This window comes from Coenobita brevimanus, chromosome 60 (genome assembly GCF_032717465.1).
Source record: "Coenobita brevimanus isolate Jiangsu-jjx chromosome 60, ASM3271746v2, whole genome shotgun sequence".
Classification (NCBI taxonomy): Eukaryota; Metazoa; Arthropoda; class Malacostraca; order Decapoda; family Coenobitidae; genus Coenobita; species Coenobita brevimanus.
In genome coordinates this window covers 28,749,380-28,765,986 of record NC_137013.1, presented here as the reverse complement: position 1 = coordinate 28,765,986, position 16,607 = coordinate 28,749,380, and the positions used below count along the sequence as shown (strand labels likewise).

Genomic DNA, 16,607 nt, shown 5'->3' with positions numbered 1-16,607 from the left:
ACTAAACAAGCGAATAAAGCGCCTCGGACCAGGATGGACCATACATTGACGACTAAGGAACGGACAAAGGACATTCTGAGGGTGGGAACATGGAATGTGAGAGGAGTGAATGATGAAGTGAAAGAGAGAGAGATTGTTCAGGTGCTTGAGGATGCAAGAGTGGATATATGTGGATTGACTGAAACTAAATGGAAAAAGGTGAAAAGGTGAGAGAATGGGAATATGGTTTAGGTATATGTGCGGGAGTTAATAAGAATGAGAGGGCAAGAGAGGGAGAGTGTCTGATGATAAGCAAGAAGTGGAAGGAGAATATAAGAGAGTATGGAACAGTGGGTGCAAGGATTGTATGGGTGAGGATGAAAGTAGGTATACAAGCATGGGCGATTGTATAAGTGTATGCTCCGACAGAGGACCAAGTGGCAAGAGTGAAAGATGAGTTTTGGGCGAGAGTAGAAGCATGTACTGTATGGACAAATCTGAGAGGAGCGAGAGAGTGCTTTTGATTGGAGACATGAATGGCAAAGTTGGGAATGTACGAGTGGATGGAGTGGTTGGTCAGTGGGGTGTGCCAGTTGAAGTAGATGGGAATGGTAGTGCTTTGGTGGACATCTGTGCTGGTAGGGGGTTGGCAACAGCCAACACCTACTTCCGGCATAAGATGATCCACGGGTATACATGGAGAGTAATGACGAGGATGGATGGTGAACTTGTTGAAAGAAAAGGCAATGATAGATTACGTGCGTGTGGATGAGCGAATGAGAAGACAAGTGTTGGATGCAAGAGTGTGGAAAGGGTGGGGGAATGGAGTCTCGGACCATCACTTAGTGATGGCCAAGGTAAAGCTGCAAAGAAAATGGATGAGGAGACAAAGGGGAAGACAGGAGGAAACAGCTCCTGTGAGAAGAGTGGAGATTTTGCAAGACAGTGAGAAAGTGGCAGAGTATAAGAGCATAGTAGAAGAAAGACTGGGAAGGTATGAGCTCGAGCAGATGGAAGGGGTGGAAGACGTATGTAAGATATTTACGGAAGAGATAGGCGCAGCGTGTGAGGTGGTTTGTGGAGTGAGGAGGAGATGCAAGGGTGTGCAACGGACAGCATGGTGGAATGATGAGGTGAAACAAGCTGTGGAACAAAAGAAGAAGGCATATAGTGAATGGTTAGCGAGTAGAGGTAGGGGAGAAGATGAGAGAGAGAAGAGAAAGGTATTTGTGAGCAGGAGAAGGGAGGTGAAGAGACTAGTGAAGGAGAGTAAGAAGAAAGTGGATGAAGAGTTTGGGAGAAATCTGAGTGTGAAATGGAGAGAGAGTAAGAAATTGTTTTGGAAGGAGGTAAAGACAGTAAGGCAGTGTGAAAGAGGAAATAGTAGGGGAGTGAAAGATAGGAATAACAGACTGTTGGTGGAGAAGAGAGAGAAATTGAGGAGATGGAAGGATCACTTTGAGGATTTGTTGAATGTAGAGAGCGGTAGCAGTGCGAGTATAAGTGGTTGGGGAATGGCTGGGAGAGAAGAGATGAGAGGAGGGAGGAAGAGATCAGTAAGGCGGAGGTAGTGGAAGCAATGAAGAAGATCAAGTTGGGAAAGGCCCCAGGAATTGATAGAGTGTGTGGTGAAATGACGAGGTATGGGGGTGAGATTGTTGTGGAGAGGATATGGAAGTTGTGTAGATTGGCTTGGGAAGAGGGAAGGGCTCCAGAGGACTGGAAATCAGGTATAATTGTTCCTTTATTCAAAGGAAAAGGGGAGAGAGAAGTATGTCGTAACCATAGGGGTATTTCCCTTCTTAGTGTGACTGGTAAAATATATGGTAGAATACTCATTGATAGGGTTAGGCATATGACAGAGGAGCTAGTTGGAGAAGAACAAGGGGGATTTAGGAAGGGAAAAGGGTGTGTAGATCAGATATTTGTTCTAAGATGTTTAGTGGAGAAATATCTAGAGACGGGAAAGAAAGTGTATGCTGCCATCATGGACTTGGAGAAAGCTTATGACAGAATAGATAGGCAAGGTATGTGGAAGGTATTAAGGATATATGGAGTGGAGGGGAAATTGTTGATTGCTGTGAAGAGTATGTACGAAGGAGCTAGGGCTACGGTGCGAGTGGATGGTGAGCTGAGTGAGTTCTTTGATCTCAATGTGGGACTGAAACAGGGCTGTGTGATGTCTCCATGGCTGTTTAATATATACATGGATGGGGTTGTAAAGGAGGCACAAGGTAGGGCAGTGGATGTGGGGCTGGCTCTAATGAATGAGGGTGAGATTTGGAAGATTCCGTTGTTGCTGTTTGCTTATGATACAGTATTGTTGAGTGAAGATGAATGGGAGTTGCAAGGTTTGGTGAATGAATTTGGGACTGTGTACGAGGAGGAAGCTGAAAGTTAATGTAAACAAAAGTAAAGTTATGGTGTTTGAGAGGAATGAAGTCACAGAATGTACTGTGAGGTTGGATGGTGAGGATATGGAGAATGTAAGTGCATTCAAGTACTTGGGTAGTGTGATGAGTAAGGATGGAACTTTGGGGGATGAAGTGCGTGAAAGGGTACAACAGGGAAGGAAGGTTGTTGGTTCACTGAAAGCAGTGATGAGAAATAGGAAGGTGAGTATGGAAGTTAAGAAGTCACTGCATGATAGTATTGTGATCCCTACCCTGATGTATGGATGTGAGGCATGGACCTTGCAAGAGGGGAACAAGTCAAGAGTGAGAGCAGTGGAAATGAGCTCCTTGAGAGGAGCATGTGGAGTGACATGGAGGGACAGGTTGACAAATTAAGAAGTGAAGGAACGTTGTGGGGTGGATGTGGATGTGGTTGAGAAGATTATGAGAAATACTCTGAGGTGGTTTGGACATGTGGAGAGAATGGAGAATGAAAGACTGACTAAGAGGGTGTATATAGGTAAGGTGGAGGGAGGGAGAGGGAGGGGTACACTGAGGATGAGGTGGAGGGATGGAGTTGAGAGGTATATGAGGGAGAGGGGGGTGAGTTGGGGGGAGGGTAGTCAAATGGTGGGTGACAGAGCACCTTGGAGGCATTTTGTCTGCGGCCACCCTTTGCAGGATTAGGGCGTCAGGTTATAGATATATAGATAGATAGATAGCTTTAAAGGCAGCATTTGAAATACAGTAGGTTGTCTCTTGGTAATTTACCACTGACTCAATATAACAGATGAACATCAAAAAGTCAGATAATGAGGAATTATTGTAAGATGGTACAGCCTATCATTCCCAAATCCTTAAAACACTGAGCCCAGGGACATCTTTTTCACTCAATTCTTGTCATCTGATGATTTTACTTCAGCTTATGGCACACTTTTCAAACTTGAGGTGCCCACCATCCATTCACTCAATGAAGTGGTGCCTCAGGTCACTACAATGAATGACAAGCCAAGCACTTTCCTGCAACCCAAGAAATCATTTAGTAAGCTGGGTGGTAACCATACACCCACATGACCACATGACATCAGGTGGTCTAGTGGGTTAAAGAACTTCAGCCAGATGGGTCCTGTGAAATTCAACACCTGTGGGGTGACTGGGGTTTAGTGCTCATATAATGCCACTCAGGCATGAATAAGGCTGGCCATCCTCACCTTAATAGGAACCCCCTAAAAATGGAAAAAGATGCCATTGCTCGCCAGATAACTTTATGTAAAATGCAAAAGTGGAGTCAACCTGAATTACCCTCCATAATACAATTTTTGTGTAACTTTACTGAAAATAGGATATTTTTTTATTTATCTACATATAATACTGGAGAAAAAAATGGCTTCTTTATCAAAATATAATAGAAATGGAAGGTTGCATCCATCTCAGTTTAGGGACAGTCTACATGCAATTATTATGTTCCCTGAGGATTGATCAAAGGCATTTTTTCAGGTGGTGAATGTACATATGTAAGGAAAAGTTGTAAATGACTATAAAGAAATTGTATCTTACATAAGAAATGAAGGAAATATGGTACTTAAACAATCGAAGATCATATGAATCTAATGAGCTCATATGGAGGCACTTTCTTATGGGTAGCGTGGCGTAGTTTGTGTGCCCACCGCCAGGGTCCCAGGGCGGCGCTGACGGTGTGTATACACCACACCTGACTCCCGCGCCTTTTAAATTACCTGATGATTCCAGAAAACATAGTGTCATGGTCCACTGCGTGGGTAAAATATATGTGGAAAAATAGACTGTAGCAGAATTGAGACATTTTCTCAAAGCAATAGGAATATCATGCCTTTAAAAATTCAGGTTGGCTGATATCGGTCCTGTAAGATTTCGGCTGTACAATTCTTACTATTTTTAAGTGTATAATGGACAGAATCATGTCATAATTTGCCTTATGAAAGATTACGATCTTTGCAAACTGCATGATATATTTTTCCAACAGCTGATTTTCATAACACTTGGTAAATATGTGCTGAATGCAAAATCACACAATAAGCTTTCATGCTTTTTAGCAAACTCCATGGAGAGCTTTTCACTGTAAATCTCATTTACAGCATCAGTAAAATATCTATGATGAATATAATATGGGTATAATGCTTCATGCGTGAGTAATAATCCCGACAGAAATTTTATTTAAGGAAGGTATACCAGCTCTGAGTGGGTAGTGACCCCACACACCTTAGTGATCAGGCGAACACTGGCAACTTTCAGGAGTTTGTGGGGGCTCCTATTGTCAGGGATAAGAAGCCTGGCCCCAGGCCCATATGCTCTTCATGGGCCAAAAGGGAAAGGAAGTTGGATGGAAAGACCCTTCAATATAAGGCCTTTCTAAAGTTAATAAAATAATCTGTCATTAACAAGAATGATAAGACAAAGAGATCATCAAACCAAAGGTGTTGATGGAAGCCACTGTTAGTTTCTTTACTGACTGGTTTCCTTTAAGATGAATAAAACTGTCTGGCATTAGTAGGAATAAAGTCAAGAAAGGTGTCACAGCACAATACTGAAGTAATTTCACAGCATGTATCCTTGATCTGAAGTAAGGGTGGTGTACAGGTATGATGGTGTACTAAGGATGAGGCTTAGTGAAGCAGGATAAGTGAAAGTAAGAGAGACAATTATGGGACTCACAGATCAAGAAGGTGGGGGAGTTTACCAGGAGGGTAATATGTTAAGGTTGAGACTAAGAGAAAGGATAGTAGAGTTTGGTAATTGGATGCAGAAGAGTCTAAATAATAAGGTGAAAGAACAGGGGACTAAGAACTTTAAATACTGATTGGCTTTCATTTTACTATTGGTGTATTGTGTGTAAAACTGCACAACAAAAGGTGGCTTGCTTACAAAGATATGGCATCCACAAACACATAGGAGGGGGATATCAAGAACCTTGAGGATGGACATGCTTGACCTTGACCATATGCCTACTGTGTATGGTATTTAATCTTTTCAGTACAATTATGCATTCCTTATTTCCTTCTTACCATCTTCAGACAACTTTATTCAGCTTAGGAAAGACCTCTATTAGCAAAAGTGTCAATGGACACTATACCTAACCAATCCAATTCCAAAAGTTTTCTTTACTGTATAAAATTGTCTGAAGATAGTACGGATCAAATAAAAAGTATGTCCTTTGAATGAAAGGATCAAAGGTGCATGAAAAAACAAGGCCTGTTTTCAGTAATATGTGTCCACAAACTGTGATACGTCAAGAGAGGGTGGGTGTGGGAAATTAATATATACCTCAAATATCAATAAGCTTCACCTGTACCATGGGCCTACTGTGTGCAAGTAGCAACTCATAAGGTGGCCTGGTGTCTGAGGTACTATATCCACAATCTTTAGTAAGCCTTAATGGAGCCGGTGGTGTCATAAAAACCATATGACTTCCTATGTGCACTGTGGGATAACTTTTTGGAAAATTTGATTATTGGTTTCTTTGCTAGCTAACTATAATGTTGATTTTTCAGTTTCTCTAAATTTACAACACCAACTGCAGGGAAAAATCTGTGACACTTTGGAACACATCGCTGACTTACAATGAGAACTGGCTGTGTATGGTTCTGGTACACTAACTTTGATATGCTACTGCACAGTCAGGAGATCCCTAGCAAACAAGTGAAATATAAACCAGTAGACCATAATGTTTGGGGGCCTACCTATGATGAGAACTTTGATATTTTCCTGCAGCATCTTGAGTGTGTCGGGTGAGGGCTCAAAGTCTGGATGAGTGAAAGGTCCTGGCCGCTCCAGCAGCTTCCGCACCTCACCCCATCGTTCACCCCAGTCCAGCATCCTTCAAGCCTCTGTAAGCAACACAACACATTGAGAGCAATTATTTTCATTATCATCATCCCCATCATCATTGTCACAATCTTAATGAGGTGGGAAGGATTCAGAAATATGAATAAGAATACCTGTATATAAAAACAGAAAAACTGTTTCTTCTATGGCTTGTGGCTTATCTTGACATGAACCAGGTGGACTAAAGGAAACTGGCCACTTCTGCCTGATTCTACCTGAAATCTTTTGTTGAGGTTACATTAAAGGATTGTCTGTGTTGTGAAGAAAAAGGTGCATGAGGTAAACTTGCTGTCATGTGAGAGGCATCATTATTATTAGTGTAAAGTGGATTCAGGAGTTGTATTTTGTAGAGAACCATGAAAAACCAACAACACTCCAATAATTTTTTCCTTTATTGAGATCGTATGCTTGAGAAACATTGGAAAAGAAAGAATATAATGTTAATATGAAAATAAATTTTTTGGAGAAAGCATATGACAAGGTGGATAGACAAGGATTGTAGAAAGTATTAAAGAATATATGGAATAGATGGGAAGTTGCTGAATGCGGTGAAGAGTATGTATGAGGGTGCTAAGGCTGCAGTGCATGTCGACAATGAACTGAATAAATGTTTCTACTTGAAGGTTGGACTGAAACAGGAATGTATCATGTCTCTATGGTTGTTCAATCTGTACATGGATGGGGTTATATAAGAGATACAAGGTAGGGCAGTGGATGTTAAGGTGGCCCTGATGAGAGGGGAAGAGTAAAGTTATGGTCTTCGAAAGGAGCGAAGTCAGTGAATGTACAGTGAGGTTGGATGAGGAGGAAATGGAAATTGCGAGTGCGTTTACATACTTTGTGGTAGACGGGGGCGTTCACCATCCACTCACTCGATGTAGTGCTGCTGTCGGGTATCTGCCCTTTCCTTTCCTCCATCCTTCTTTCCTTCCATCCTCTTCTGTCTTACTTTCCTTCATTCTTTCCTTGTCCTTCTGCCTATGGATTACTTTACACTCCCTCTTCTGTCTTTCTTTCCTTCATTCTTTCCTCTTCCTTCTGCCTGTGGGTGACTCTACACTGAGTGACAAACCGAATGGTTTCCTGTACACCAGGAAACCATTTACTACGCTGGGTGGTAACCATATAACCAAATTTTGGCACCTGGTGGTTTAGTGGGTAATTATTGTGCTCCAATAAGATTGAGCCAGTGAAGGTTTATATCCAAGGGATGGTTGGGGTTGACTGCTCACATAATGCCACTCAGGGATGAGTGAGGCTGGTCACTCTCATCTTAAATGTCGGGACCAACTGCCTAGCCCCGGGCTCCTACGCTCCTCATGAGGCAATTTAGGATTGGATGATGATGATGATGATGATGTTCACGTACTTGGGTAGTGTGATGAGTAAGGATGGAAGTTTGGAGGATGAAATGCTTGAAAGGGTACAACAAGGAAGAAAGGTTGCTGGCTCCACAAAAGCAGTGATAAGAAACAGGGAAGTGAGCATGAAAGTGAAAAAGTTACTACATAACAGTATTGTGATACCTACTCTAATGTATGGAAGTGAAGCTTGGATCTTGTTGAAGGGACAGAAGTCAAGAGTGAGAGCAGTGGAAATGAGTTATTTGAGAGAAGCCTGTGGAGACACATGAAGACACAGACTGGCAAATGAGGATGTGAAGGAGCGTTGTGATGTGGATGTGGATGTGATAGGAAGCATCAGGAAAACACAGTAAGGTGGTTTGGCCATGTGAAGAGAATGGAGAGTGAAAGACTGACAAGGAGAATGTATGTGAGTGAGGTGGAGGGGAGGGGAGGGAGGGGGAGGCCAAGGATGAGATGGAGGGATGGAGAGGCATATGACAGGGGGGGGGGGGTGAGCTGAAAGCAGGGCAGTGAAATGGCAGGGGATAGGGTGACATGGAGGCAATTTGTTTGTGGCCACCCCTTATGGGATTGAGGCATCTGGCAATAGACAGATATAGATGAAAATTTACTACCTAGAAAACACTATTTTTCACAACAAATGTAATGCTATGTTATTTCATCACAAATATTATCCACATGTTTAGCACAAGTAAAACTGATACAGCAGTTACAATGTTTCAGTATAGCTAGCAAAGGTAAAGGATGCCATTACTAAGGGGATAAAAAATAAATAAATGGCAGTACATTTAGAGGACATAACAAACTGGTCTACCATGTGTACAGTACAATGAAACAATATTGTTGTTTTTGTAAGACAACTTTATGAGAACAAACCTACTGGGATTAATCACAAACTGATTTAGCAGGTTAGGAAGTACAGGCAGGTCCCATTATGAGTGAGATATGTTAACAGATGGCTGCTTGGATAATAAACACTTGTATAACAGGGTGAAAAATAAGAAGGAAAAAACTCATATAACGGAGTACAGTAATACCTCGACATACAATACCCCTACATGCGATACCCCAGTTTAACGATGGGAGTAGAAATACCACCATTCACTGCCTAATGATGGCCAAATCCCGGTTTAACTATGGGTTTTGATTTTTTAAAACTGAATTTGATATTTTAGTCTAAAATTGTGTGTTTAGGTTGATTTATAAACTGTTTTTAGACTTAGATAAATGTGTTTTAGCCATAAGTGGGGTAAACATTGTCATTTTGGGGTACAGTTTACTAAGCTTGATTGTTTCCAGACTTATATTTGACAATTTTCAGATTTTATTTGTTGGTTTTAGTGAGTTATTTACAGATGTTAGGCTTAGATTAGCTTCCTTGACAGCTGTTGGGCCATTTAGATTGGCTTCAAACTTGTTTTAGGGCACATTTGGGTGGGTTTTGGGCTTGGTTTGAGAGGATCCCAAAGCTGGTAAATGTTCCACACTGCTTTACATGTTAAAAATACCTAGATATACGATACCCTGCCTAACGATGGGGTTTTACTTAACCAATTACACTGTTAAACCGGGGTATGCCTGTACATGGCTTATGGGAAAAATAGGATCAGGTTAACTGATCCCCATGGCAAAGTCAGATTTTTGTGCTAGCATCAATGAATTTGGATTTCAACAGCCCATTCTCGTATTGTCAGTTTCTTGTGTGACAGATGCTTGTATGACGGGACCCACCTGTGCCAGTACAGTAGATTGACACACAAACTACTGCAATTATCTATTTCTTGATGTAACTAACTGATTGTTTTATCAGGAAGAACAGGATTAACCTAGAGACTAATGAGGAGACTGTATGTGAGTGAGGGGGTGAGGGGGGAGGAGACTGAGGATAAGATGGAAGGATGGAGTGGAGGGGTACATAAAAGAGGGGGATGTAAGCTGAGGGAAGAACAGTGAAATGGATGAGGACATGGCAACATGGAGACAATTTCTTTGTGGCCACCCCTGACGGGATGGAGGGGTCTGGCTAGAGACAGACGGACAGACAAGTAGAAACTTCCCAAGTGACCATGTCTTTTGTTCTAACTATACAAATGGAGCTGATAAGGGGAAGTATTCATGAGGTGGCGCTGATATAACTGGGAGGGTCAGCTGCCTGGTTATGCAGATGTTCCTTGACCAACCCCCTATACCCCAAATGGAAGATGGTGGACTGTAGGAGATAAGTAACTTCTGCCTGCAGTCCACTGGACTTGTATTTAAAACAAGCATATGACCATAACAGCCAGCAAAAAATATCTCAGGATAATGGTCAACTTCCTATTGTAAACAATCTGCAGGGTAGGCAGTAAGAATAACTGAAATAAAGTTTCACAATATGGTACTGTAAGAGTTAAGCAATTATACAGCACAGTGAAGTTAAATTAAAGAAGTGGTTGGAAAGATGACTTAAATTTCCAATGAAATAGGGCACTTCCATAACCAAGAAACTGCAGGAGAGCTCCCATGAATAAAATTTACCACTGTATTTTTTTCTCAGTAAATTATAAAATAATAATCTTTGTGATAGCTATACGAAGTTGCGGAAATGTATATTATCAAAGGTATCAACTATAATATCACCAGTTTTACTCACAAGCTGTAACAATCGGCAAAACGCCAGGTCAGATTTCAAGGTTGATTCGGTGCCAAAGTCAATCCGTCACTATTTTTTTGTCCCTACCAACCTAACCTACCACAACTTATCCTAACCTAACCTGACATACTTAAACAAAACCTAACCTACCACAGCTTACCATAACCTAATCTGATTCAGCCAAACCTAACTCAATTTAATCTAACCTAACTAACCAGAACAATTTTGGGACAAATGAGTTTCAAGTCCAAATCAACCCATTGCCCTCTAAAAGACACCACTTCTAGGGTCAACAAACCTAACTTCATGCTCTTGAGTAGCATCTTATTTTTGGAGAATTTGGGTGTCATCAATGAAATATACAATCTTTAGTTACACAAATTATATTTCTGCAGAATCTTCTGAGTGTAATAGGAAAAGTATACGGTAGGATACTTATTGACAGAGTTAGGGAAATAACAGAGAAATTAGTTGGCGAAGAACAGGGAGGCTTTAGGAAGGGAAAAGGTTGTGTAGATCAGATATTCATTCTTAGATCTTTAGTGGAAAAGTGTCTAGAGAAGGGAAAGAAGTTGTATGCAGCCTTCATGGATTTGGAGAAAGCACATGATAGGGTGGATAGAGAAGGATTGTGGAAAGCATTAAGAATATATGGAGTAGATGGGAAGCTGTTGAATGCTGGGAAGAGCATGTATGAGGGTGAAGGCTGCAGTGCATGTAGATAGTGAACTGAATGAATTTTTCTATTTGAATGTTGATGGTAGGTGGTGGCGACCATCATCCACTCACTTGATGTAGTGCTGCCTACTTCTTCCTTATCCTTTATCATTCTTTTTCTGTGCCTGCCCTCCTCTCTTCCTATATCTCCCATCTTTCCTGTCACTTCTTATTGCTCTTCTTTTCTTTACAGGTGGCTTTACATTGAGTGACAAGCCAAATGGTTTCCTGTAAGCCAAGAAACCATTTACAACGGTGGGTGGTAACCATATAACCAACCCATACGTGCTCCCTACGTATCAACAAGTGGGTTGATGGAGGGTTAGTGCCCCTCCCCATAAAACCAATAACTCAAAGTCAAATGGCCACCCTTAAGGGATTATGGCGTCTGGCAATAGATAGATAGATAGAAAGAAGGTTGGGCTGAAACAGGGATGTGTCATGTCTCCAAGGTTGTTCAATCTGTATATGGATGGGGTCATAAAAGAGGTACAAGGTAGGGCAGTGCATGTTTGAGTGGCCCTAATGAGAGAGGGCAGTGTTTGGACACTCCCTTTCCTGCTGCTTGCAGATGATACTGTGTTGTTAAGTGAAGACGAAGGGGAGCTGCAAGGCCTGGTGGTTGAGTTTAGAGGAGTGTGTAAGAAACGGAATTTAAAGGTGAATGTAGGGAAGAGTAAAGTTATGGTCTTCGAGAGAGGTGAAGTCAATGAATGTACAGTGAGGCTGGATGATGGGGAAATGGAAAATGTGAGTACATTTAAGTATTTGGGTAGTGTGATGAGTAAGGATGGAAGTTTGGAGGGTGAAGTGCTTGAAAGGGTACAACAAGGAAGAAAGGTTGCTGGGTCCTTGAAGGCTGTGATAAGAAACAGGGAAGTGAGCATGGATGTGAAAAAGTTATTACAAGACAGTATTGTGATACCAACTCTGACGTATGGAAGTGAAGCTTGGACGTTGTTGGAGGGACACCAGTCAAGAGTGAGAGCAGTGGGAATGAGTTATCTGAGAGGAGCCTGTGGAGTCACTTGGAGAGACAGACTGACAAATGAGGATCTGAAGGAGCAGTGTGGTGTGGATGTGGATGTGACAGGAATCATTAAGAGAAACACACTGAGGTGGTTTGGCTGTGCAGAGAGGATGGACAATGAGAGACTGATGAGGAGAGTTTATGTGAGTGAGGAGGAAGGGGAGACAGGGAGGGGAAGGCCAAGGATGAAATGGAGGGGAGAGGTATATGAGAGAGGGGTGTGTGATTTGGGAGCAGGGCAGTGAAATGGCTGGAGACAGGGTGACGTGGAGGCAATTTGTTTGTGGCCACCCCGTATAAGGGATTAAGGTGTCTGGCAATAGATAGATAGATAGAATCTGGGTGTCATAAATGAATTTAAAACTATGAAAGAAAATGTCTATTATAACATTTTTGAATATTGATCACTTGATAATCGGAGCTCTCCTGCAGTTTGTCCACTGTTCATTCCAACTTTTCTGCCTGTCATACTGAAATGCAGAAAACTAACAGTCACTATACTCAATCTAGAAAGTGGCAAACATTTCATTCAATATCATTAATTCGATTATGAAGGCTGCTGAGCTACTAATAAAATAATAATTCCCCAACAATAGCTATGTATTTAGGATTTATAAAGATACAGGTACAGTAAATGTACACTTTACCTGGAGCAGCAGAAAGGGTAAAATTCTACAAGTACACCATACACCCATACTGTTAGGCAACAATTTTTTCTTGTGTGTTTTGAATGATTTTGACATTTATTTTTGTTGGAAATGTTTCCTTGTGCCTATTTCCCCCCCTCCACCTGTGAATGTAGCAAATCCAATAAAATTCAAGGAAAAATCATCCAAAACACAGCAAAACACACCAGAAGCATGTTGCCCAAGAAGCTACACTAACCTAACTTAACCTAACATCACACTAACAAGCTACACTAACCTAACCTAACATCACACTGTTACTTCTGATTACACAGACACTGCACAGGTTCTTCTTTACTGGAATGAAACAGCTTAATCATGGTAAAATAGTCCAGATCACAACAGTTGCACAGAGATGAAGCAACACACCCATCCTCAGCAGCGGACATTTCCAAACTGCTGAGAAGAAGCAACACACCCATCCTCAGCGGTGGACATTATCAAATTGCACAGAGAAGAAGCAACACACCCATCCTCAGCGGTGGACATTATCAAACTGCACAGAGAAGAAGCAACACACCCATCCTCAGCGGTGGACATTATCAAATTGCACAGAGAAGAAGCAACACACCCATCCTCAGCAGTGGACATTATCAAATTGCACAGAGAAGAAGCAACACACCCATCCTCTGTGGTGGCTATCTTCAAACTGATTTTGAATCCCCTTGCATTAGCCTCTGTAGGAGTGTGGTTCAATTTCACTGGCTAATATAGTCAGGTCCCCTCTAACTGGCTGAAACCAAAAAAAAGGCAGGATGGAGCACGTGCCCAAAGTCAGGTGTAAATGGGTACAGTACCGTTATATGAAAACACGCATATGATGCTCAGGAGAAGAGGTAGGTTTTTAGGTACCGGTATTAATATCTCGGCTATTATATACCATATTTGTGAACAGTATCGTATTTAAGAAAAATTTCTATTTTTTTGATGGCGTAACTATCTATGACCCCTATTTTACTGGGTTCCATATTGTGTAGTTGTAAAATAAAACTGCAGAAAGACCTTACCAATTCATATTCCTCCAGTTTGTTTTCTGTATTTTTCTGCTGAAAACTTTCCCCCATGTTATTATCATCACGTTCCTTGAAACGTACCCTTGATAAAAAAAAGTATCGGCACCCTTTCAGTGCGAGCCATTATGATACATGGCCAATGATTTATGGGAAATGATATGATTATGTCGCCTTGCATCCTTCATTTGTGTTTTTATCTTACAGTACATTTTACAGATGTATAGCTCGATCTGTCACAGTAACATTGTACTACATGGCAACTCAATCATTTCTGTGAATTAAACAGGCATGACAACACCACCGACTGAACCAGTGACGAAGCATTGCAAATCCTGTCCGACCCCAAAGTGCCAATGATTTTTTTATTGAGGGTACCTACAGCTGTTTGTTTCTGATGCAATGGAAGAATCTTACTCAGTGTACTCAAAGGTGTATATTGCTTTCCTACTTCCCAAATGGAGGATATGTTAGGTTAAGTTAGGTTGGGCTGGGTTAGGTTATCATTTCTTAGTTAAGCTAGGTTAGGTTAGGTTTAGTTACACACTCAGGTTAGGACAGTTCCTTCCACCATTACGCTGACGAATCAAACGAGTTGTCACGGCCGAACATAAGCTAAAAACAACGTGGAAACAGATTTACCAAGAAATGTTTATTTACCACCCCCAAAATAATACAAATATAACAAACTATCAGGAAAACTTCATTTGGTGAGGTGCTTCTACTGCTTCATGTGAAACGTATGTTTACCAAGATACATCTGTGACTGTACCTATTATAACTACAGCAGATCAGTTGAAAACACAAACTGTACAATGTTTACACTCCAGCTATGGCAGGCCGCTGAGCCGCTCCTTCACATCCACGCAGCCGAGAGGATGCAATAAATGTTGTAAAGTAGTCGTTACAATTTAGATATACCACCACTGATATAGTCTGTTTTTTTTTTTTTTATGTGTAACGTTAATACGGCTGTGGTCTTTAATAAGCAATCTATAATATTTCATTTTCTTCGCTGGTGCTGCTTCCTCCGCAGACTATTCTACAGGGTCTGTAGCCTCTGCTCATCTTTTGGGGGTTAGATTTTCACTGCTAACCCGAATAAAAACTGTCCAGTTGTAGTAAGGATATAGAAAACACGTAATTGGAATGCAGTTGATAATTTGATGTCTTAAATTACAAACAGTGAATAGCTGGCGTCCTTTGCGAGTTTGGTTTCCTGAAGACAGACGATATCAGTGCTGACTGCTGTTTTCTAGTGCAGCATGGGCGGCCAATCTGACAAGCATAATCGAACCTGAACGAGCTTGTAATTCACCGGGTCGGTCAGGATCACGTGATGGTTGTGATCATCAGCTTTTTACCCTCCCGGGAAAGAGCTGAGAGCTCATATAGTCCGACCTAAGGGCAAAGCGGTGACATTCACACACAAGCACACACCCATCCCCTTGCTCAAGGGAGACAGTACCCATCCGCTTCGTCATTGAAACTTTTCGCATCCCGAGCGAGGCGTGAACCCCCATTGTTATGCAGCGCGTTCTGTCCCGATTTCTCGGGTCCAGTCACGATGCAACTCTGGGTCCTTAATTCCTGACTGGGTCAGCACTAGCAAGAAAGGGAAACACAAACACCACGAGTGAACAAATACACCAATGTATTAATAGAGAAACAATTACACACAATATTCTATGACAAGTCGAAATTACACAATGCCTTACACTGATATTAGTCTGAATCACTGTCCACCTAGTTCAGCATCTTTGTCTCACATCTGGGTTATTTCCTCACAGTATCATAGGCAATATTTCGCCAATATAGATAATACATCAACACAGAGAGGTTTACATACAACACAACCCAGTATACCCACAGGAACAACTCTTAAGCCTAGGTGCTCGCGTGACATAGACGGGTCCTAGCTAATACATCATCTTTGCGTGACATGTACAGCAGTCCCTAGCTAACTTAGCCTCTATATACGCGTCACACAGGTCAAGAATATACCGTAGGTCACACTGGGGGGAAGTGGGGGAGGGCGAGGGGCTTACTGAATGTAAGGAGGTTTTCTCTCTGTGGGGCCGGGCCGAGGGCAGGGAGGAGAGGAGGGGGAGGTTCCAGTACTGAGATATTACTGTGTTACGTGAGTGAAATGGCCTAGTCTGTCCTGTCCGAAGGGGGGGGGGGTCTCAACCCGAGGCTGGGGTTATACACTCCGCACGTGATTCACAGGGGCTCGACTCGTCAGCAAGGGGGGGAACACTGACGGAGGGGGGGTGTCGCGTATGGGGATAGGGGAGAGGAACACAGGAGAATGGTTCACTTGTAGTTCACTGAAAAAGGAGGGAGGGTTCACAACACTGGGGAGGTATATAATCCGAGCCCTGTCACTCACAGTTCTAACGGTGAGGAGACCACGGCCCACGGGGGAGAGGGGCTATGCAGGGAGCTCCAGGTGGCGGCCAGGCATGGGAGGCGGGCCGTTTGGGGAGCTGTGCAGAACAATGGGGCCCATGGAGTTGCCACTAGTCCGGGAGTAATGGGGCGGCGTCTAGGGCAGCTTTCTCGCCGCGTCGGCCCTGCAGGAGGCAGGGCTCTCGGGACTGGGCCCGAAGAGGGCCAGAAGTCGGGCTGTGCACCGTTGGCCCTTGGTCATCTCTGGGGTCCAGGGGAAGGCCTGGTGGAGGCCCGCCCTGAGGGTCAACTGGGAGGAGGGTGCCGCAGAGGTAGGGCAGCCTGTACCTCGGTCCAGGGCGGCTGCCAGGGGAGAACTGCAGCTGCTTGCAGCGGGGGAGGCCCTTTGGCCTCGGTGAGCACTTGGGGAGGCCCACTGGCTCCAGGGACTGCAGCCTCTGCTGCAGGGGGAGGCCGACAGGGTAGGGCTGCAGCCTCTGGTCCTGGTGGAGCCCGTCATTGTCTGGGGTGGCCCGGGCTG

The 16,607-nt window shown here is 42.9% G+C and overlaps 1 protein-coding gene across 1 annotated transcript in view; it reads right to left on the bottom strand.

The window, feature by feature from the left end:
- Uba3 (Ubiquitin-like activating enzyme 3) overlaps positions 1-14,530 on the bottom strand; it is a 114,137-nt gene extending 99,607 nt beyond the window's left edge. Inside the window, exons 1-2 of the mRNA XM_080274847.1 lie at positions 14,448-14,530; positions 6,089-6,235 (exon numbers count right to left, since the gene is read on the bottom strand). Coding sequence (XP_080130973.1) covers positions 6,089-6,224 — 136 coding nt within the window. The 5' untranslated portion in view covers positions 6,225-6,235; positions 14,448-14,530. The remainder of the gene's footprint in view (positions 1-6,088; positions 6,236-14,447) is intronic.
- Between the last annotated feature and the right edge of the window lie 2,077 nt (positions 14,531-16,607).